The sequence below is a fragment of the Diplotaxodon limnothrissa genome, linkage group LG4, assembly GCF_057381915.1.
Source record: "Diplotaxodon limnothrissa isolate DT_005_m linkage group LG4, D_limnothrissa_male_GT1.1, whole genome shotgun sequence".
In the NCBI taxonomy this organism is placed as follows: domain Eukaryota; kingdom Metazoa; phylum Chordata; class Actinopteri; order Cichliformes; family Cichlidae; genus Diplotaxodon; species Diplotaxodon limnothrissa.
The window spans coordinates 3,794,656-3,817,203 of record NC_140599.1 but is presented as its reverse complement, the minus strand read 5'-3'; the positions used below and the strand labels follow the sequence as shown (position 1 = coordinate 3,817,203).

Sequence of the window (22,548 nt, the reverse complement as noted above, 5' to 3'; positions counted from 1 at the left end):
GCAATGAAGTGGTTCCTTCCCACAGAGCCACATGTGTCTGACATAAGTGCTCACCAAGAAAAAACTGTTTCAACGCTATTTTTTTATTTTATTTTTTTTTAATTGGTGCACTTCCTACAGCAAACCTTGCATGTGTGGCATGCCTGCTGACTTTTACAAAGTGTACGACTGTAGTGCAGCTGGCATCTGTTAAATGTGCCAGGATATGTTTACATGTCCAAAGCAAAAGTGCGTCTCTTATTATTGACAAAATATTCAGACAGACGTTTGCCGTGTTTCCACTGACTGTATTTCTAACTTCAAAGGCTGTAAAGATTCTGGTTTTGATATTGTAATGAGTTCAAACCGGAGTGGCCTCTGCTTCTGTTTAACTAGCTCATATTTCAGACTGCCGTCTGTCAGAGCAGCCTAGCTGTCCTCCTCTTTTCATGAAGCTGCATGTCCCTTTTACAGTTTAGTAAAATGCTTGCAATTTACAGCTACAATGTCTCTACCTCTCTATACTTATGGAAGTCATTCTAATAACTTCATAAATTATTTTCCAAACCAACAATAGAAAATGAAACCTTAAGGAGACAGCTTGGTGTCATCACTGGTTTCAGTTTCCTTTCTTGTTTTAAATGCTTTGTGGTTGATTCAATGAATTTACAAAAGAAAAAACAGTTTGTTTTTGCTTTCTAGAAACACTGAAACAAAAATACTTTTTAATTTTATAATAGGAATAGTTTCCATAAATGTATTTGGGGAAATGGGTAATGTTGGTATTTAGAGATCGCTTTGCTGCTGCAGCTTCTGTTAAATAAAACCAAACCTAAAGTTTGACGCCACAACCTGCCTGAAAATCCATCATCCGTGTGCCGTGATGACTTCGCTGCAGCATAGACAGAATTGGTCTTGTTTTAAGAAGTAATGTCGCTAGGAAAGAAAGGTTTTCGTTGTGGCCAGGCTTCTCACAGTTTGGATGACGATCCTGTAAAACGGAAAGCAAAGTCGTAGCAGTTGGCTTCCTGTTAGGATCAGAATACTTTTGTTTTCTTGTCTTGTTGGTTAGTGTGTGTGTGTGTGTGTGTGTGTGTGTGTGTGTGTGTGTGTGTGTGTGTGTGTGTAAACTGGTAAATGGTTCTGTCTCTACTCGTGTTGTTTCCTCAGTTTCTTGTGTTGCTGGAGGTTTGTTTTTGTTTTTTCTCGGTATGTTGTTTTCTTTCTAAAATTAATTTAAATCTAGCATGTGGACTCTGACGACCTTCAGCAGAAGGATGTGGTGTGTTGTGTAAAATAAAACATTTACTGTCCACACTGGTGTGTGTGTCTGTGTGTGATGTCTTAATATCATGAATGTATCATAAATGATCAAACTGCTTGCTCCCACCTGTTCTCTGGACAAGAAGCCCAGAATTGCTATAATTAGAACCAGGTGTTTATTACTCAGAAGTCACATGACATTTGATAAAGATTTAAACAGTAACTAGAGATGAAAGACCATCTCTACCAGCACAACACAAAGACCTGAAGTTGAAGGCAGAAGCTAATTCACTGTTGTGAACAAGTATTCTTATTGATTTTTAAACATTTCAGATCAGGCAAATTTTATTATTCAAGGGCATCCAAGTAAATACAAACGGCAGATTTTAAAACTATTATTTCATTTGTGAAATCAAACAAGTTCTGTACAAACATACCAGGTCGTATGTGGAAAAGTAGGTAACCCTCTAGATCAAAAAACAAAAACAAAGTTTCAGTGCGTTTTTGAAAAACTGATCAATCAGAAATGAGCTCATTAACCACATCTTTGGAAATCTCCGTTCAGTTTTGCCAATTCACGCCTGATTGCGTTTTTTTGGTATTCATTTTGCACAACGTATGCCACGTTATTGATAGGTATATTATTATTATTTTTATTGTATTCTATTTTATTCTATTCTTGTGCACTCTTTTTTCTTCTTTTCATCTTGCTGCTGTGAGCATGCTCATGATAAAAGAATTTCCCTCAAGATAAATAAAGTGGGCTAAAAAAGCCATTGTCATCCGTTTGCCTTTTCTGCGTCACACACACACACGGCAGGTGGAACCAAACTTATCAAACATACCATATATATTTGATGTTTTCAGTAAGTATCTACAATGTAGAAAGTAGTAAAAATAAAGAAAAAGCATTAAAAGAGAAGGTGTGTCCAAACATTTGACTGGTGGTGGTGGTGGTGGTGGTGGTGGTGTGTGTGTGTGTGTGTGTGTGTGTGTGTGTGTGTGTGTGTGTGTGTGTGTGTGTGTGTGTGTGTGAGAGAGAGAGAGAGAATTGTGAAGATAAAGGACCGAGGCACGTCCTTTATCTGTGCGCTTTTTACGGTCCAGTTTTCCGGCTGCACTCCCAGCTCAGAACCACACACTGCTCTCCTCTCTGGCCTCGGAAACAACCTCAGAAGGGGGAGACACTGGATGGAGGCCAGGTGTGTGGGTCAAGCTGCCCTGACACCAAACTTCTCACCCACTCCTCCGTCCCTCACTTGCAGCTGAGCAAATGACCAAATAAGCTGCATCTGGAGTGAATGGAAATGGATGTGGGCCAGCCTACATAAATAACTTCAAGAAGACATCAAAAAACTCACCAAGGAGGTCACAAAAGGAGGCTGGGGCAAACAATGGGAAGAAACCAACCATCCTAGTACTGATTATCCTGCAGGGACGTCTCATGGGAGTCTGGGGTAGTTTAAACACATCACCAAACGATCACAGGGAAACACCAGGGACACTTTTTAAAAATATTTATTTTTAGCTTTTATTATTCTCGTCATCATCACATGGGCATTGTACAGTAAATTTGGAGCAGTGTATGTTTCAACTAGTGGATTAGCATAGACACACATTCTTAAGGTCTTTCCCTCATCATTCATTCCACAGAATCAAATAGAAAATATAATAAGATAGCAAGTATACTAAAAAGTACAGATTTATTCTGATTTTATTGTTTGTTTCTTACTGGCACAAATGTTCCTCCATACATAAGGCTCAGCTCCTCCATGGAGGGAAGAGTGCACATTGCTGTGACATAAAGAATAACTAAAGGAGTCTTTGGGCCACATTAAGAAAAAATATCGATAATTTTTAGAATAAAGTCGAAACTTCGAGATTAAAGTCGTAATTTTATTTCAAAAAGAAGTTTGAAACGTTGAAGTAGTTGTTTCAAGACAAACTGCCACAGCTGCTCTGACTTGGCGAAATCATTCTTCAGAGTCTGTTTTAGTGACAAGGACACGTGAACACAGTGATAAACACAGATACGTTAAAAAGAGCTGCATCCAGAGCTGCATCTGGTCAGAAGGAAAAACACAAACTTGGAAGAGTTGATTTGTATAAAATGTCTAGTAGTGTTCGGGTCGTGATCTTATAGAGATGATGGAGCCAAGTAAGTATTTGGAAGTTCCATAACTTTCCAAAAGCTCATCCCCATTAACTGGTAAAAATAAATGTATACACACATAATTAGGTAGTCTATTTAAATAGACCCCGGGTAGTAGTGTGGAAACTCCGGAGGATGACGACATCTAAGACTACATAAGATGAAAGTGAAAGTAAAGATGCCAGAATGGATCAGCACCTCTCCAAGGCGAGGTAGGCTGCAGAGAGCATTCTGCATTCTAAATGTGTGTTCACTGTGTGTCGCTGAAATGTGCCGTCTTTAGCTTTTCTGAGAAATCGCTTTTGCATGTCTTAGTTGGACTGTGGTGACAGAGGACAGAAATGTGCTTGATCTGTGGTACAGAGGTGCTGTCAAGTTATCTTGTGCTCAGCGTGACGGACCAAAGTAATGTGGAATTTGCGCAAAGGGGAGACTCAGACATACAATGTGTGCGCTGTCAGCAGACCATACCTGTGTTCAAGGTCAGCTGTTTCTCATGTATGACACACACACACGGGAGCGCGAGGAGCAGGGGAGCAGGAGGGGAAGGGGTAAATCCCGTTGCCGTTCACCGTCAATGATAGAAAACACGTAGAAAGGATATCGGTGGGTATCATAACTACCAGCATGATTATCGCTTCCCACGTGACGCACATACGTGGTGAACTTGGTCACCAGCATTCATGCTTCTGCTGCATGTTTCCCGTGTTCGAACAATCAGTTTGGGGTCATATCCAAGCGGTTAAAGCAGTAAAATCCTGGCACCTCAGCCCCGTTTGTGCCGCGAGTTTCCCCACGTCCTTTCCATTCTTGTTGTTTCGGTGGTCTCCCTGGAGGAATTTGCTGGCCGCTTTGAGTCCTCATGTCAAGACAATGATTAACAATCACTCAGTGATACATTAAATACGAGCAGGGAAAAGTACTTTTCTCTTGTTGCCGAAACTTGGTCATCAGCCAAATTGGTGGCATTGGTGGTGAAACTGGGTGCGATGGAGTTTGTCAAACGCATATCAACTGATTAGCTGCAGTCCCTTTGGCAATGAGAGTTGCGGCCAGGAGCTCAAATTGCTAGGAACAGTAATAAAAACATATTCTTAGTGACCAAACAGGATTGGGTTGATTACAGTGTTGCACACAGAACAGGTATGATAACACAGAACAAACAATTGCGTTATTATTTATAATAATATTTATTTAACAGCTGATTTTTTTCCCTTTGTGAATGGAAATGATCTTTAGACAGATATCTGGCATGTCCAGGGTAACGTCCCCCCTCCTTTCGTTATGGTGCGGTCTGTGTCACACAGCACACAGTTTTTCTTCCTGTTGCAGCCTTGTAGGAACTGACTACTGCTGTTTACAGAGTGCTCTGCTGTAATTAACGTGCTAAGCATTTGAAGGAAGGCTCCTCGACTACTCTGCGTATATTCAATTATCTGTAGAAAAGCACAGTGAAGACCATTTTTAGTTATCAGCAAAAGGTCAAAATTCACCATATAGTAGAGCTGCAGGCTATGCTGGTGGGGAGGAAAAGGGATTTTTAAGATTTCAGTCATTGCTTCTGAAATTTTTTTAAACGCCGTAACCAAGTAAGAAATTTCAAAATAAAGTACAGCTGTTGTGAAACAAGGTTTAATTTTAATATTCTGTCCCAAGTAAATTTTATGTAGGTGTAAATGAGGATTCTTCAGCTGATCTTTGCTTGTTTAAGAACAAAAGTTTATGTGATGATCGTTTAAAACCCCTCAAACCAAAGTTGGGACTGATCTTTGCCAGTTACCGATCTGATTTACACAACAGAACAAGGAAAAAAATGTTTAAACTGAGACATTTCACTCATTTTATTTATATAGAAAAAAGAGCTCATTTGGAAATCGATAACTACAGCGTGTCTCAAAATTGTTTGGACAGTGTCACATTTACCAGAGTATAGCATCTGCTCCTCTTGTAACAACAGGCTGGGAACAGAGGAAGCAGATGCTGGAGATGAATGTTTGAGGAGTCCTGGAGGATTCTAGCTGCTCAGGAGTCCTGGGTCTGCTTTTATACATTTTTGGTTTTATGACGCTTCAAATGTTTTGAGGTGGTAAAAAGTCTGGACTGCAGACAGGCTGTTCTTCTACTATGATGTCATGCTGCTGTAACAGATGCAGTGTGTGTGGTCTAGCATTATCTTGCTGAAATATTCAAAGCCTTCCCAGGCGTCACTGGATGGGAGGAGATGTTGTTCTGAAAACCTGCATATATAGCTTTCAGCATTTGTTCATTTATAAGGAACCCCATTAGCTTCCACAACAGTGGTTGCCAGTCTTCCTGGGGCCCAAGCCATGAAATAGAATCAAATAAAATATTAAGCAAAACAGTGGATGCAAAATATCCACATAATTTGGCTCTTACATCCACAGTGAGGTTTTACAATTTGGAAAATGTGAGCATATAAATATTAATAACTCTGAGACAAAATACACAAATTTCTATTACAAATCACATCTCCCTCTTACAATATTTACAACAATTAAAAGCTGCCTAAATAGGCTTTTAAGTGCCATCCATCCATCCATTCACTTCCACTTATCCTTTTCAGGGTCGCGGGGGGCGCTGGAGCCTATCCCAGCTGTCATAGGGCGAGAGGCGGGGTACACCCTGGATAGGTCGCCAGTCTGTCGCAGGGCTTTTAAGTGATTTTTGAAATTATGAATAGAAGCTAATTCTCTAATTGCATTAAATATAACAGAGTTTTTCAAAAAGTTGCTTTTAACTCGAGGAATTACTAAATTGCGGTTTGTTAATAATCAGTATGATTATGTATTTTATCTGGATGCTGCAACTGAGCAGAAAAAAATGTGGTGTGTTTAACAGTATTGCTTTCTTTAAAAATACAACTAAGCCACAGTATAATTTAGCTTGTACAGGAAGCCAGGAAAGTTTATCATGCATTTTATTTGATATTTGTATAGTATGAACACCTTAACACTAATCTGGTCGCCTTGTTCTCGACTAACTGAAGTCTGTTCAGATCTGTCTTATTAGCTGCTGACCAAATGATGGAACAGCTATGGAAAGATTTAGTTGTGGGCTGTTGACTAAGCGTAATCTACTTCCAATTAACATAGATTTGGATTTAGATACATTTAAGATCATGTTGTTTTTACTTATCCAGCCAAACACATTCAACAAATCTTCTTGTGATACGTCTATGGTGCCATTCAACCCCCACACCCCATCAGAGATGCAGACTCGTGATGTGTGGAGTGCAGAAACAATAAAAACAGCCTTTAGTCAAAACCCTGACAGTGAGGACATTTGTAGCACAGTAACACATTGATGCTAAGTAAAACAAACGCATTAACATTTAGTGGCGCGTGGTGCCGTGGATCCCAATAATGAATGCCTTGATTTACTCTGTCATTAATTTGTATGCAGTGATTTACCAGCACAGAGACAAATGTTAGAGCTGTTCATGAACTAATTAACACTGATGAAAGGGGGACATGGATCACCTTATTATACTGAGCACAGGGGCGGTCCTAGCCTTCAGTGAGAGACTGAGGCCGTATCCCAATTCAGGGTCTGCAGCCTTAAAGGCCGCATTTTAAGGCCGATTACGTCACAGCGACGCGACAAAGGCTGTCCCAATACAAAGGCTGCTCGAAATGCGTCCTTCATTTCTTTAGTCTCAGATGACTTTAGTCTCATGAACAACATTAGCTGATTGTTATTTACTAGCTAATCTTAAATGAGTGTTCAGTACAGAAATGAAGCCCAACAATCATGTTTACAGTCCTGTGGTCTCAGCCTCAGATACTTATCAAATCAAAGCTCATGTAGAAACAAACAAACAAATGAACAAAAGATTTTCTCCTTCATTTCTGTCAAACACAGCTGTATGAAACGTTTCCAGCTGTTAGTATCATGGTTGCTAGGCAACCTGGGCAGCGCGACGGAGGCTAGACCGTCCCATTTCACAAGCCTCGCACTTCCGGCCTTAGTGGTCTTTGAGTACGCGGCCCTTGTGGACCGTCAAGGCTGCGTACTTTAAGGCTGCAGACCCTGAATTGGGATACAGCCAGAGATTACCACCGAACGACACAGGAAGTCATTCCTGCCCGTGGCCATCTCCCTGTACAGCTCCTCCATCTAACACACTGTAAACACTGCAATGGTTACATCCTTTTTACACACGCTCTTTTCTACTCTGTAATATTCTTGTCAATTTTCTTGATCTTTATTTATAATCCCCTCTGTTAATCCTTCATAATTATAATTGAGTTATCTGCGTATATTAGTGCTATTTCTTAAATGTGTAACATCTGTAACATAATGTATTGGTTGGAGTTCAGTCTGTTACTGTTACTATTTTTAGAATTTCTTCTTGGAGCAACTGTAACCCACATTATTTCCTTCGGGATTAATAAACTATTCTGATTCTGATTGTTTCAGGATGAGCTGCCATGATCCAATCACACATCTGCTTACCTGCATCTTTTGCTCGTTTCTCCTCCTCTTCTTTTCTCTTTTTTCTAAACTGAAGACATGATGGCTTTGAACTTTTCTTGTCCATCTTCCATTGGTTTTAATTTTGCACTCCAGTATGAACACAAATCCCCCAACCCGAGGATCACCACAACATAACCTAACAACCCTACACCTTAGTTCACAGATTCACTTTGTCTTTATTTCTGGTATTTTGCACAAATCAGGATTCAAATCATGAATACATGATGGGCTTGGATTTACATTATAAATGAAATGTGCTCTGTTTGGAAGCAGCCGGCCCCTCCCCTTTCGACGGGTTGTGTGTGAGACTTTAAATCATCAAACTGTAAATTATAAATTTTAAATTGTTATTGATCCTTTACCCCGAGTCCTGAAGTATATATTTATTTTCTTACTCTTCTTATATTTATTGTTTGTTTACTTGCACTGCTGTAACTGGAGCCTCGTTGTCTCGTCTCTCTATATACTGGACTGTATGTAGCGGAGATGACAATAAAGTTTACTTTGACTTCAGCAGCGAGCAGGCACACCGAGGGTTGCCGATGCCTGTGATGCCGCCCTGGGCAACCGCCCATGTCGCCAATATCAAAAAGCACTACTGATTGAGCAAACTACAAGTAACCACAAGTATGTTTCACATATCTGCTTTTTTATGTGTGTAAAAACAAAGATAAACTATCATTATAAAGTGTTGTGAAAGCAAGAGTCCTGCCAGAGCGCGTCGGCTGCTTGGCAAAGTACTTAGAAGCCAGTCCTGTCATGTGACATAAAACAATGATAATAATGTACAGTCATGGCCAGAAGTTTTGAGAATGACACAAATATTAGTTTTCACAAAGTTTGCTGCTAAACTGCGTTTAGATCTTTGTTTCAGTTGTTTCTGTGATGTACTGAAATATAATTACAAGCACTTCATACGTTTCAAAGGCTTTTATCGACAATTACATGACATTTATGCAAAGAGTCAGTATTTGCAGTGTTGGCCCTTCTTTTTCAGGACCTCTGCAATTCGACTGGGCATGCTCTCAATCAACTTCTGGGCCAAATCCTGACTGATAGCAACCCATTCTTTCATAATCACTTCTTGGAGTTTGTCAGAATTCGTGGGTTTTTGTTTGTCCACCCGCCACTTGAGGATTGACCGCAAGTTCTCAATGGGATTAAGATCTGGGGAGTTTCCAGGCCATGGACCCAAAATTTCAATGTTCTGTTCCCTGAGCCACTTAGTTATCACCTTTGCCTTATGGCACGGTGCTCCACCGTGCTGGAAAATGCTTTGTTCTTCACCAAACTGTTGTTGGATGGTTGGAAGAAGTTGCTGTTGGAGGGTGTTTTGGTGCCATTCTTTATTCGTGGCTGTGTTTTTGGGCTCAAAAGCTCCAATGAGACCATGAGACCACAAGGTTTAATCCTGGGTGCGTTCTTTTTTTTTGTCAACGTTATTCCTTCTGCTTTGATCCTTCAATCTTTTAATGACATTTTCTCATCATTTTTATGCAGACAACACTTAGTTACACGTCTTTTAAGCCTTGCCGGCTGGATTGGCTGTCCATTGTTGTCCACTTTTGCCATGTTTTAAACTCCAACAAGGCTGTGATTGTCGATCCTCCTGAATTACATACTAAAATCAATTTAGCACTTGCTTCTGTTTAGTCTACTGTTTGAAATCTTTAATAATATTTGAGTCCTCTTAGGCTTTGACTTGCATTTAAATTCTAAATTCTAAATGTCTTTCATATAAGGAAGGAGTGTAGACTTATTGGATAGTCTGTCCTCAGTCACTGTTCATCGCAAATGACTTTTGATTATCCTTTCAGCAGAAAAGGGCCTTTCATAAGATGCACTGCTGACAGGCAATGCCACAGTTAGGGGAGCTTGAACTGTTCGAACAACATGATCTGAAAAACTCCCACACTGTGGGAGAGCGGTAGGAACCATCACTCTTTGCAAGTCTGAGACTTGTCAGCTCTGAGGTATTTCAGATGTCAAGTTAGGAATAAGAGTAGAAGTAAGGAGGCAATCTTTAAGTTTTGTTGCTTCCTGCGTGGACTGTTTTGAGATGGCATGATACCACTTTTTAATGTCCGAAACCGATATAAATTTGGATGTCTGCCGATACCGATATAAATCCAATATAGCCTTTTTTATAATCAATAAAATGTTGTTGTTGTTTTTTAAATATCTTGCGGCACTTTGTATAAGTTCATACTGAAGATTAAAAAAACAAAACAAAACTAAAGCTTTTCTGTTATACCTGTATGCAAAAAACACACTGCACCCAAAATATTTCATAGTTCAGCAAAACTGATCAATCCAATAAACTTAAACCTGCTCCATCCTCCCTATTCTGGTATAGGGAGCCACCCTCCACCTCATAATGCTTAATTGACGTAATCAACTTTAATTTAATGCATGTGTAAAAAATAAATAAATAAATAAATAAAAAATTCACAGAAATCAATCATTTTTCTACAATAATTCAACAGAATTGACTGCACAGATGGTACCTTCCCAAAGGAAAAAGTACTATCGCTTACTAGGTCATCAATTTGACTTAATATTTACTATATACAATAATGGACTTTTATACATTTTACATCAGATGAAAACTTTGGTTGTAAGATTCAGATAATTATGTATTAAAAGCTAGACATTTTAAATGAGAATAAGAAAGAAAAGTATGTCTTTGTGCCCCCCGTTCCCTGTTAATGCCCTATCGGCCCCCTTGGCAAAACTTTGCTAGATCCGCCCCTGCACAGTTACCAGCCGTCAGCTACGTAGAAAAAGATCCTGGTGTAGAAAGCAAATAAATTCTAACAACAGCTGATCAAGGTTAAACGTGCTGCTGTTGTTCAGCTGCTGGTTTCCTCTTTCTGGTGCAAAGTGGACCAAAAACAAAGAAGAGAGACGGACTCATGACAGAAAAGCCGATCAGCTGATCATTGATCATGTCACGACTGGGGCAGCAGTCGTGTGGTGTATTGAGAAAAAGGATCCAAAATGCAGGTACTGGCCGGGGTGCGAGTGAGTGTTTATTTACAGAAGTGACAAAGTGGCAAAAACAGGAAGAGCAGAGCGGGGAGTAAACAAACCTAAACTGGGGAAAACTAAAGACCTAACCTGAAACCAAACACACACGGGAGAAGGAGCAAAATGCACGGAGAATGTTGGCAGAGAGACGTGGAATAAATACCAGTTAACACAGAGGAAAGACACAGGTAGGGATGATAAAACACTAAACACCAAAACCAACCCACACATACAAAATCAGAATTAACACAAAACACAAGGCGATACAAAAGGAAACACAAACGCTGGGTCAAAATGACCATGACAGATCAGTTTCATGATTGAAGTAGCAACAGGAGACGGAGGGAGATAGAGACAGTCGCTCCATATATCGGTTGTTAAGCTTAACGTGGGAATGCTTTACAAACATTCAGAGATGAACTTACACACTCGCTTTACTTCTCTGGGTTAGCTTTCTCCAAGATGAAATGCCGGTTTGGAAGCACGTAGCGAGGCTCCGTGGAGTGACCGCTGACAGGTCTCGCACGCCACAGCCGCTCTATCACGTGAGGCTGTTGCGTTGGGCTCTTTTAATAAAACTCCTCATTTAGGCGATAACGTGGAATCCCACCATCTTTATTCCAGCTCACTCTATGTTCATGACATAGCATCACCTCCTGTCTAGAAGGGTAAGTACTGCCCCCTAGTGGCGCATGATATTCACCAATATAGATTACACCACATCCCCCTTACTGAAGTCAGACTGGTACATTCTTTTGTTCTTCAAACAAAACATAACTGCGTATAGCTTTTTCAATACAGGCATACCCCAACATTTCAGGAAACATAAAGTCAGTATTGTCATAAACACTTTTTCTTTTCCTCCTGTAACAGAATAAACACTTTTTTTCTTTTCAACATGCTACTCTTAAAATCACAACTTAGCATTTGAAACACACTTTTCCGTTTTCAAACAATCAGCGTCACAGATCAAGTCTTTTCGGTTTAATCACCTCCCTACCAGACCGGGTTCTAACCACACCTGGTGTATGGGGTGCGCTTGGCTCAGAAACTGTCTCTGTAGGAGTAGCTTGGATCTGTGTGGCTTCGGTTTGAGCCTCTGTTTGCGGGATCGGCACAAGATGACTGCGGTTCCTTCTAATTGTCCCTTGGGGCCCACTGATGACGTACGATCGTGGAGTCGGGTGGACTGCTGTCACTGTGCCCTGTGCTCTTGCGTCCGTGATCCAGACTGGTTGTCCTGGCACCAATTTATCCAGTTCTCTTGTTCTATGTCTCTTGTTAAAACTTTCGGTTTGTCTCAGCCGTTTCTCTCTCTCCGAACAACTAACCTGCTGAAAATCAGGCAGACGGGGCTGTAAGGTTTCAGGAAGCATTGGCAAGGTAGTACGAAGCCTGCGCCCCATGAGAAGTTGAGCCGGGCTGTAGCCATTTGCCAGTGCTGTTGTTCTGTATGCCAGCAACGCCTTGTATGGATCGCTAGCCTTTTTGAGGAGATTCTTGACGGTCTGGACGCCTCTCTCCGCTTCGCCGTTGCTCTGCGGGTACCTGGGACTACTGGTAACATGCTCAAAACAGTAGTCCTTTGCAAAGTCTCTGATTTCTTGACATGCAAATTGTGGCCCATTATCGGTGATCAATACTTCAGGGATTCCATGGCGTGCAAATATTGACTTTAAATGCACAATCACATTGGCTGAACAAGTTGGACTGAGTTGAGCAATCTCGACATATCTCGAGAAGTAATCCACTACTAACAGATAGTTTTTGTCTTTTAGTGTGAACAGATCAGCTCCTAAGTTCTGCCATGGCCTCTCAGGTAAACGTGTGGGCATAAGAGGTTCCCTCACATTAACTCTCTCCTGAATGCACAGCCTGCACTTAAGGACAAGTTCACCGATCTGGTTACTCAAGCCTGGCCACCACACTGCTTGTCGCGCACGTTCTCTACACTTGACTACTCCTTGGTGTCCCTCGTGTATTTTGTCCAGAACTGCGTTTCGCATGTTTGCAGGTATGACCAACCTTGTACCTCTCAGTAGTAGTCCATTGTGTACACTCAAAACTGCTCTTTCAGACCAGTAGTGCTTTACCACTCCCTGCAGCTGGTTCCTGTCCGGCCAGCCCTCTGCACAGTACTTCATGACTTGCGAACAGACGCTGTCAGACTGCAGCTGCTCACGGAGATCTGAAAGGTATTTGCTGCTAGTAGGAAGGCCCTCCAGCACTGTGTCAACGTAGATATCAGTGTCCTCCATAAGGTCATTGTCTCTGGGAATCACGTTGCCTGCCAACGGCAACCGTGACAGCGTGTCGGCTGTGGTGAGGCTTTTGCCTGGAATGTGCCTTATAGTGTAAGAATACCTCATCAGGCGCATGCGGAATCTCTGTATCCGCGGTGGAAGCAAATCCAGGGCTTGTCCTCCGAGTAGGCTCACTAACACCTGTTATAATGAAGTGCTTTGAGAAACTGGTCCGACGTCACATCATGTCCTGCCTGCCACCCACACTCGACCCGCTCCAGTTTGCATACAGAGCTAACAGATCAACTGAAGATGCCATTGCTACAACGCTCCACACCACCATCTCTCACCTGGAAGTGCAGGGCCGTTACGCCAGGCTGCTCTTTGTTGACTTTAGCTCTGCTTTCAATACGATACTCCCGGACAGACTAATAGATAAACTGCTGGAAATTGGACTTCCTTCCACCACCTGCCGCTGGATCAGAGACTTCCTCTCAGACCGTGTACAGAGAGTTAGAGTGGGGCCTCATCTTTCCTCAGCCCTCAGCCTCAACACCGGCTCTCCACAAGGCTGTGTACTGAGTCCCCTACTGTACACTCTGTACACACATGACTGTGTTAGTTCCCACCCAGACAACACAGTCATCAAGTTTGCAGATGATACCACTGTGGTGGGGCTCATCTCAGGGGGAGATGAGACTGCATACAGAGCTGAAGTTCAGAGGCTGTCAGATTGGTGTGCAGACAACAACCTGGACCTCAATACCACCAAAACAAAAGAACTGGTAGTTGACTTCAGAAGGAGGAAGTCCGAGCTGCAGCCTGTCAGCATCAATGGGGAGTGCGTGGAAAGGGTCTCCAGTTTCAAGTTTCTGGGTGTGCACATAGACACAGACCTCCAATGGAGCTCTAATACCTCTGCGGTCTTAAAGAAGGCCCAACAGCGTCTCCACTTTCTGAGAATCCTCAGAAAAATGGACCTGAAGAAGGAGCTGCTGACCGTCTTCTACCGCTGCTCCATTGAAAGTGTGCTGACATATTGCATCGGTGTGTGGTTCTCCAGCTGCACCACAGCACACCGAAAGGCACTCCAGAGGGTCATCAACATGGCCCAAAAAATCATTGGACATCCTCTTCCCTCCCTGAAGGACCTGTACAGCACTCGCTGTCTCAAGAGGGCACGCAGCATCCTACGGGACTGCACACACCCAGGACACCGGGTGTTTAAGCTGCTGCCGTCTGGCAGGAGGTTCAGGCTGCTGAGGTCCCGAACAAATAGACTCAAGGACAGCTGTTACAACAGGGCAATAGCCCTGATCAATGTAAATAGCTGACCTGACTGGATACCTCCCTGGACTTTTTAGGGGGAGGTAACAATGTTTAAAACGATAACAATAATATTTATATTTATAACAAGGTGCAATAATAATTAATGTGCAATAATAACAGTGTGCAATACACATACACTTATTCTTCTTTTTTATACTAAGTTAATATACTGTGTTGTGTTGTTTGTTACGTTGTGATGTGTCATATCGTGTCGTGTTGTGTTATATGTAGTGCCGACGTAGGACAGTTTTTCCAATTTCATTGTACTACTGTACTATGTATGACTGTGCAATGACAATAAAGAGTTATCTTATCTTATCTTAGTGGCTTATGGTCGGTCTCAAGCTCAAAGTGTAGCCCTAGAATAAAGTCACTGAATCTTTCACAGGCCCAGGTGAGCGCTAGCGCTTCTTTTTCCAGCTGAGCATAGCGCTGCTCTGTGGCTGTCAATGATCGCGAGGCATACGCGACAGGTGACCACACGTCATTGTCTTTCTGTAGTAAGACTGCCCCCAACCCGTATGAAGAAGCATCTGCTGAGATCTTCTGGGGTTTGTTTGGGTTGTAGAGCTGTAGCACTGGTGCAGATGACAGTTCTTGTTTTAAACTGTTAAAGGCGTTTTGTTGCTCATGCCCCCAGTACCACATGTTTTTAGTTGAAAGCAAGTCTCTCAGTGGTTTGTCTTTTTCAGAAAGGTTTGGGATGAATTTCCCCAGCTGGTTCACCATTCCTAAGAAGCTCCTAAGCTCACTCACAGTGCTTGGCTCTTTCATCTTCTGCACCACGCTAGTTTTGTCAGGGTCGGGGCTCATGCCTTCAGATGACACAATGAATCCTAAGAATTTCACTGCTCTTTTGCCAAACTCACATTTTGACATGTTCAGGGTGACGCCTGCCTTCTCTGCACGGTCGAGGACAGCGTGGAGTCTCATGTCGTGCTCCTCTCTCGTAGATCCCCAGACCAGGATGTCGTCCATGTGGCATACGACTCCCGCGAGGCCGGCTGTCACTTCTGTCACCATCATGTTTTGGAAATGCTCTGGTGCACTGGAAATACCAAATGGCAGACGGTTGAAATGGTACCTCCCAAATGGCGTAATAAACGTGGTGAGGAGAGCAGATTCTTTGGACAGCGGTATTTGCCAAAAGCCCATGTTAGCATCGAGCTTGGAGAAATACTGCGCCCCTGTGAGCATGCCTAGTGTTTGGTCGACAGAGGGAAGAATATATCTTTCACGACACACCGACCCATTTAAAGGTGTCATGTCCACGCAGATGCGGACTGTCTCTTTGTCCTTTTTAGGGGCTACGACCATGCCGCAACACCAGTCTGTGGGCTCCTCCACACGACTGATCACCCCCAACTGTTCCATCCTCTGTAGCTCTGCTTTGACTTTGCCCAGTAGTGGGAGCGGAACACGCCTGGGCACTTTCAGTGAATAAGGTTTAGCGTCGGGCTTCAGCTTAATCGTGTACGGTTTTTGAACAAGCCCGAGCCCATCCCATAGCTTCGGGTACGCTTTCTTCACTGTCTCAAGGTCAACATTGTCCATTCGGGCAATTAGTTTCAGTCTCACAGAAGCTGTCCTGCTTAAGAGAGCTACACGCAGATTTCTGACTACATAGATTGTCTCTGCAGTGCTCCTGTCACTGTAGGAAATGTCCTCCTTTGTGGACCCGAGCACGGTCAGTGCTGCACCTCCTGGTCCATACAGTGGCTTTTCAGCTTTTTGCAGATGCTCATTTGGCTGCTTAATGTCTTTGAATGTCTCTTCTGAGATAGCTGTGACATCTGCCCCCGAGTCTAATTTGAAGGTCATGCTTTTGCCTCTCACGCAGATGTTAGCAAGCCACGGGTCTTCTCCTGAATCCAGTTCACCTAGGAAGAGTCCATCTGCACAGTCTGCCACCTCATGCACAGCTGTAGACCTACAAACTCTCCCGTAGTGTCCACGTTTCCCGCAGTTGTGGCATTCTGCATTTTTAGCTGGGCACTGTGCTGCTGGGTGCATCTGTGTTTTTCCACATTTAAAACACGTTTTATTTTCTTGTTTTGTTATTTGTGGTTTTCGTGGCTTGAACTGCTTTTGCTCTCTGCTTCTGAATTTATTGGGCTGTGACTTTCTGACATGCACGGCATCCATGGCTGTTTTGCCTGTGCTGCTTTCGCCTCTGAGGTCAGTTTGCTGTCTTTTTATTTCCTCAGATTGTCTCGCCATTGTGATAGCTTTGGTTAGCGTCAAATCTTTGTTGAGCTGCATTCTCTCCGACAGTGATGAATCTTTAAGACCCACAACGAGCCTATCCCTCAAAAGTTCATCGTGGAGTTCACCATATTCACAGTTTTCAGCGAGAGCATATAGAGCTGTTATGAAGGAGTCAACTGTTTCCGCTGGCTGTTGTACTCGCTTATTAAACTTTGCTCTTTCATAAATCACATTCTTTCTGGGGACAAAATGTCTGTCAAATGCGTTTCTGACCGCATCGTACTGCTGGCGCTGCCCGTCTGTTAGGTCTAGTCCCCTTAGCACGTCGTCAGCCTCGTCTCCCATGCAGTATACTAATGTGTTCACTTGGTTAGCATCAGTTGAACCATTCAGATTACTTGCCATTCTGAAACGCTCGAAACGTCTGATCCACTTCTCCCATTCTTGGGGCTTTGCGAAGTCGAACGGTTCCGGTGGCTTGATGGTGAAAGTAGCCGCTGGTGGAGCTGCCGTAACCGGGCCAGGAGTCGCCGGTAATGCTGCTGCTTGCTCCGTCATTTTCGTCACTAGCCGTTCGCCAAGCTGACGGTTATTTTTTTCCACTGTCTCTCTTCGCCGCTTAGCGCGAGTGCACTTCTGACACCATGTTGCGTTGGGCTCTTTTAATAAAACTCCTCATTTAGGCGATAACGTGGAATCCCACCATCTTTATTCCAGCTCACTCTATGTTCATGACATAGCATCACCTCCTGTCTAGAAGGGTAAGTACTGCCCCCTAGTGGCGCATGATATTCACCAATATAGATTACACCACAAGGCATCCTGCTCTGACGTGCTATGGTCATGAGCTTTTTGTTTTGTGAGGTGCTTTTGTGAAATTTAATGGATCAGTTTACATTTTTTATTTCTCTGTGATATCTGATCCAGTAATTTAGGTCAGTATCGGACAGATACCAATAGCTAATATCGGATCAGTCCATCTCTAGTGCCATGAGACGCCACTGTTTTCACTTCTGCACAATATCTGTCGGCAGATCATCAAAACAATGATAATTTTCTGTGTCTTGACACCCCCAGGAAACTCATGTATTGTATTAGTCTCTGCTCAGATTTACTGACCTTTAAACTGACTGATTCTTTATATGACCGAGTGAAAACTATATTTTCTGAAGAGGTCAAGACTAACATTTCTGAGATTGTGTTAATATTTATATATTGTGTTTGTTTACCTTAACTGTTGTGCAACCCTTTATATCGTCTATATTTTCTGTAAATTTTAGCCTTTGTGTACAGATATACTTCAACTATAAGTTAATAACATATAATGAAAAACTTAAAAACACATATTACCAAAAGGTGCTTCTTCAGTAGTCATGGTAAGCAGTGGGACTGATGAGGACGCTGAGTGAATATTAAGTTGGCCAGACTTTTAGAAGTTCCTTCATGTCACTTTAAAAACAAAGAGGTCACTTATCAGTTTAGGTAGTTAGTTTTAAATCATGGGCCTGCTGGAAAATTGCAAAAGACATGTGGAATATGCTTTGAGGACACTGCATACTCACAGCCTACTGTCCAAGTGCATGGTGAATTCATTGATCCACTTCTGGAGTTGGAGATAAAGTCTCTCACGTTTATTTCCTGCTTCACCTCTGCAGTCTCAGATATTTTTGCACATGTGGCTACATTTTCCTGGGCGTGTACTATATTTATGTGGTACTGAACAAGAAAACAATCCATGATGCAAAATTAAACCAAAACATAATAAACTCAAAATACTGGGTCCAACAGGCCCAGAACCGTGACAATTAAATGGTAAATGGCCTGTATAGCGCTTTTCTAGTCCCTAAGGACCCCAAAGCGCTTTACACAACCTGTCATCCACCCATTCACACACACATTCACACACTGGTGATGGCAAGCTACAATGTAGCCACAGCCACCCTGGGGCACACTGACAGAGGTGAGGCTGCCGGACACTGGCGCCACCGGGCCCTCTGACCACCACCAGTAGGCAACGGGTGAAGTGTCTTGCCCAAGGACACAACGACCGAGACTGTCCAAGCCGGGGCTCGAACCGGCAACCTTCCGATTACAAGGCGAACGCCCAACTCTTGAGCCACGATCGCCCCTTACGCCCCTTATTACATCAGGACTTAGTGTAGCACAGATAAGTCAAAAGATGTAGACCAAAAACAAACACCCATTACAGAGGACATAAATGAATTGGCTGGTTTTCAGGAGTCTATCCCACAAATCAAGTCAAAATAACTTTGAAGGCATCAAAGAAGAAAACACAAAAAAAGTCTTTACTCAGGTAATATTCATTCTGTGTGAACGCCGCTCATGCAGCTGTGCTGAATTTGTCTAAATGCACATACAAAAAAAATTGCATGAAGTTCAACAGTGCACTGGAAAAAAATCCTCTTTGCTAAATTAAATCTGATAAGCACAAGTTAGTTCATTGCATTTTTAAAGCGACATTGCTCAATACTCATTCAAAAGATTATTATCATTTTTACATGACACAGCATTTTCTTTTCCAACTTTTATTGAACTTCTGACATTTTAATATGGGTACCACTGGGAATAATCTCAGGGAAGTGTCTCCTCCCCTCTCTCGTCCTGGCTGTATCGTCTCTTTGGCTCAGGATTGTACGCCTGTTTCTTCTTCTTCTGCTTGCCTCGGTTCAACTTGGACTCCTTCTTTTGCCTTATCCCCTCTTCCTGGTACACCATCCATACTCACATCTGTCCAGCCTTCCTGATCACTCGTTCTTGGATAAATTCAGATTGAACATGTGTTTTATGCTTATATGATTAAATGATTATATGATTTAGTTTTGGATGTTAACCGCAGGTTTCAGCCTATACTACAGCCCAATACAACGTGAAATGATACACATGAACTGATTGTTTCTCTGCCCTTCATGTACATTTATGTAAATGCTATTTTTCATGATTTGTGGAGCTGACTACACTTACCTTTAAGCCATTCTCAGAGTGTGACAGTCAGCTGTCTGTGCTAAAACAAGAAATGCCTGCAGTGCATAGCTTTCACAGTGTATACTTAAAAGATGCTCTTGCAGAGCACTCAGAGTCACTTGCTGTTCACAAAAAGAGAACGCAGTTTGGAGAAAAGCTGTGTTGATAACATCATGGGACATATTTAGAGATCATATCAGTGTTATAGCTACTTGGTCAAAGCCCTAAGCTTTAGCTTCTTTTAATAAACAATATTTATCATGTCCAAGACCAGCGGAGATCCTCCCTGCGATGGGATGGTGGGAGAGGGAGAAGGCCTCAGATATTGTTGACCTGCCTGTTGATTGTGTCATCTGAGCTTTTGTCTATTAACTGCTGACATTTTACTTTCATGAAATCAGCATCCTCAAAGACAACTAGTTTTCATAATGGACTTCGTATGGCACATCAAATCCTACTTCTTCTCTCAACGACTTTCTAAATGGAAGTCGTTACAACACTGATCTAACCCTGAAGCCTTAACATGTCATCAAGATGATGTTTAAAATGTGAACACTTTGCTTTTGCAAAGCACTGGCCACGGAAACAAGTTTTATCGGTTTTGTTTTATTATTGTTTATTATTTAAATCTGTTTAAATCTTCTGTGTGTCTGTGTCCATAATATACCTTTCTCCTGCTTTTTTTGTTTCACTGTAGTTTGCAAAGATCACAGAGGGCATCATGACGTCACACGGCTGTTTTCTCTGCCTGTTGCTTTTAAGTGTGAGTGTTCTCTTTGCAGTTTTACTCTATTTGCTTTTATATAAGTGCTGTAAAATGTGCTCTTGGTGATCCGAACTTAATAGTTTCAAGAGGCGCGCGAATGTTTTTAGTTTTAATGTTTTGTTGATTACTGTAACTTCTGGTTTTATTAAAAAGCTATGAGACCTAAAGTACTCATTAGTAATTTTTTTGGTAGCCTGTCCTCCTTAAATTTACATCTGCATTAGTTTAGTTTATATAGTGTTATACAAGTTATGTTCATTATATGGTGGTAATTCTGTCCGTCTAATTAAACAACCTTTTGTCTACCAGGTAATCCCGATTGAGCCATCAGAAGCAGGTTGTATGGACCACTTCACAAAAAAAGGATTGGTAAGAAAAAAACATGTTCTTTTCCCTAATTATTATAATTTCTTAATAGGCTGATCTCTAATGCTGGATGACAAGGCTGCTAAGATAAAAGGTAATATGAGGATGATATAAATCAGATTTGGGTTTTGGGATCAGGCTTTTGACAACCTGCAGCCCTCTGGGAGCCTCTAACCCCAGCAGATTTGTGTGTTTGTATATTTAACTCTCTTTGGACATGTTGCAGTTTTAGTTGTGATGATCACTCACTAATAATAAACAAATATATAACTAATGATGTCTTTTGCTTCTTTACCATCTCTCTGTACTTGGAAGGCAAACGCATCAAGTGAGCTGCCAGAGAATATTCCTGTCAAAATAATGAACAAGTCTGAGGTAACTTTGTGAAACATTGTTTAAAAACTAGAAAATGTCCAAATGTATTTAAGTTTATCTTGGAGTGACTTATATTTGGTTAATGATAAATGTGCCCTTCTTTCATTGCAGGACATCATTGTATGTAGTTTAACGGAAGCTGAAGACTGTGATAACAGCAAAACAGAAAATACCTGCTTTCTACGGGACTGTTTTAAGGACGAGAATAACATGGCAAGGAAAAAAATCTCTTCTTCTTCAAGTTTTGTTTGTTTTTTTCTACTCAGGTTAAACAAGGAATATATCTGATAAACATGTTGTTTGTCCTGCAGGACTATAAACCGCCATGTAACGAGACGGATGAGAACATCAGTGTCCCTTTCTACCACTTCATGTGCTTGACAAATATAGCCAAGGGTCTACGAGGTATCGCCTCATTTTGATACTTGTCTAACATTCAGCTGTGGTTAGTTTAAAGACTTGCTGCTTGAATGTCTTTGTGAGAAGCAACACTGTGACACCGACTGTTGTAACGAGCTTAGACGTTTTAGAAATTCAGAGGAAGAAAAGGAGCAGGTCTTCCTCAAACCGTAAAATGTGGATCTCCTACAATAAACCTAAAATGAACTTCTGGTTCTTACTGCTAATGTTTTTCTTCTTTTCACCAAAGATAAAACAAAACCACCTGAAGTCTGTGAAGTGTACAGTAAGTACACACACACACACACACACACACACACACACACACACACACACCATGAACAGAGACATTCAAAACATCAAGACTTTGTGTGTGGGTGTGTGTGATGTGTATCCATGCTGCTATTGTGTCTGTCAGTGTGGATGTGTGTACAGGTACTGAGACCTACATCCACATTTCCTCTTGTTTTGTTTCGGTGTGCTGATTTTAAAATTCACAACTTGTTGCTTGTATTTTTCTTTCTTTTTTTCTTTTTTTGTTTAGAAAAAGTCTGTGGGGAAGATTCTGCCACCCCAGGTAGGAAACACATTTTATTTATAGTTTTGTCACAGTTTTACTTTTCTCATTGTTTTTTACTGGAAAGCACTTTGGTCAAAGATGATTTTAAAGTGCTCCAGAAATAAAGTTGGCTTGGACTGGATATTAATGCTGAAACAGTACATGTTTGTGTTTTGCTTCTAGCTGATGTTAGATCTTATAAATCACGCCGACTGCCGCACTACTGCTGTTTCCCATCTTAAAATATACTTCAGCTCTTTTTGTGTAATAACTTTTGCATCTTATTTATTTCCCCACTTTCTTGAATCAGGCTTTCACTCAACATTTTTTTGCTACTTCATGCATTCTCTCTGACTTCCACGTTGTGGACAGACTGCTGCTCTTAGTGCAGCTTTTCAAG

At 41.8% G+C, this 22,548-nt stretch overlaps 2 protein-coding genes across 2 annotated transcripts in view; both read left to right on the top strand.

Annotated features, from left to right (window-relative positions):
- The window catches only part of LOC146633052 (uncharacterized), a 200,019-nt gene that overhangs the window by 75,539 nt on the left and 101,932 nt on the right, over positions 1-22,548 (top strand). The gene's annotated exons all lie outside the window — the stretch shown is intronic.
- LOC146633054 (uncharacterized) lies at positions 3,594-21,612 on the top strand. Its single transcript, XM_085352869.1, has 6 exons — positions 3,594-3,606; positions 20,381-20,446; positions 20,759-20,818; positions 21,131-21,190; positions 21,302-21,403; positions 21,502-21,612. Exons 2-6 carry the CDS (start codon positions 20,405-20,407, stop codon positions 21,610-21,612), a joined length of 375 nt encoding a protein of 124 aa, XP_085208995.1. The 5' UTR covers positions 3,594-3,606; positions 20,381-20,404.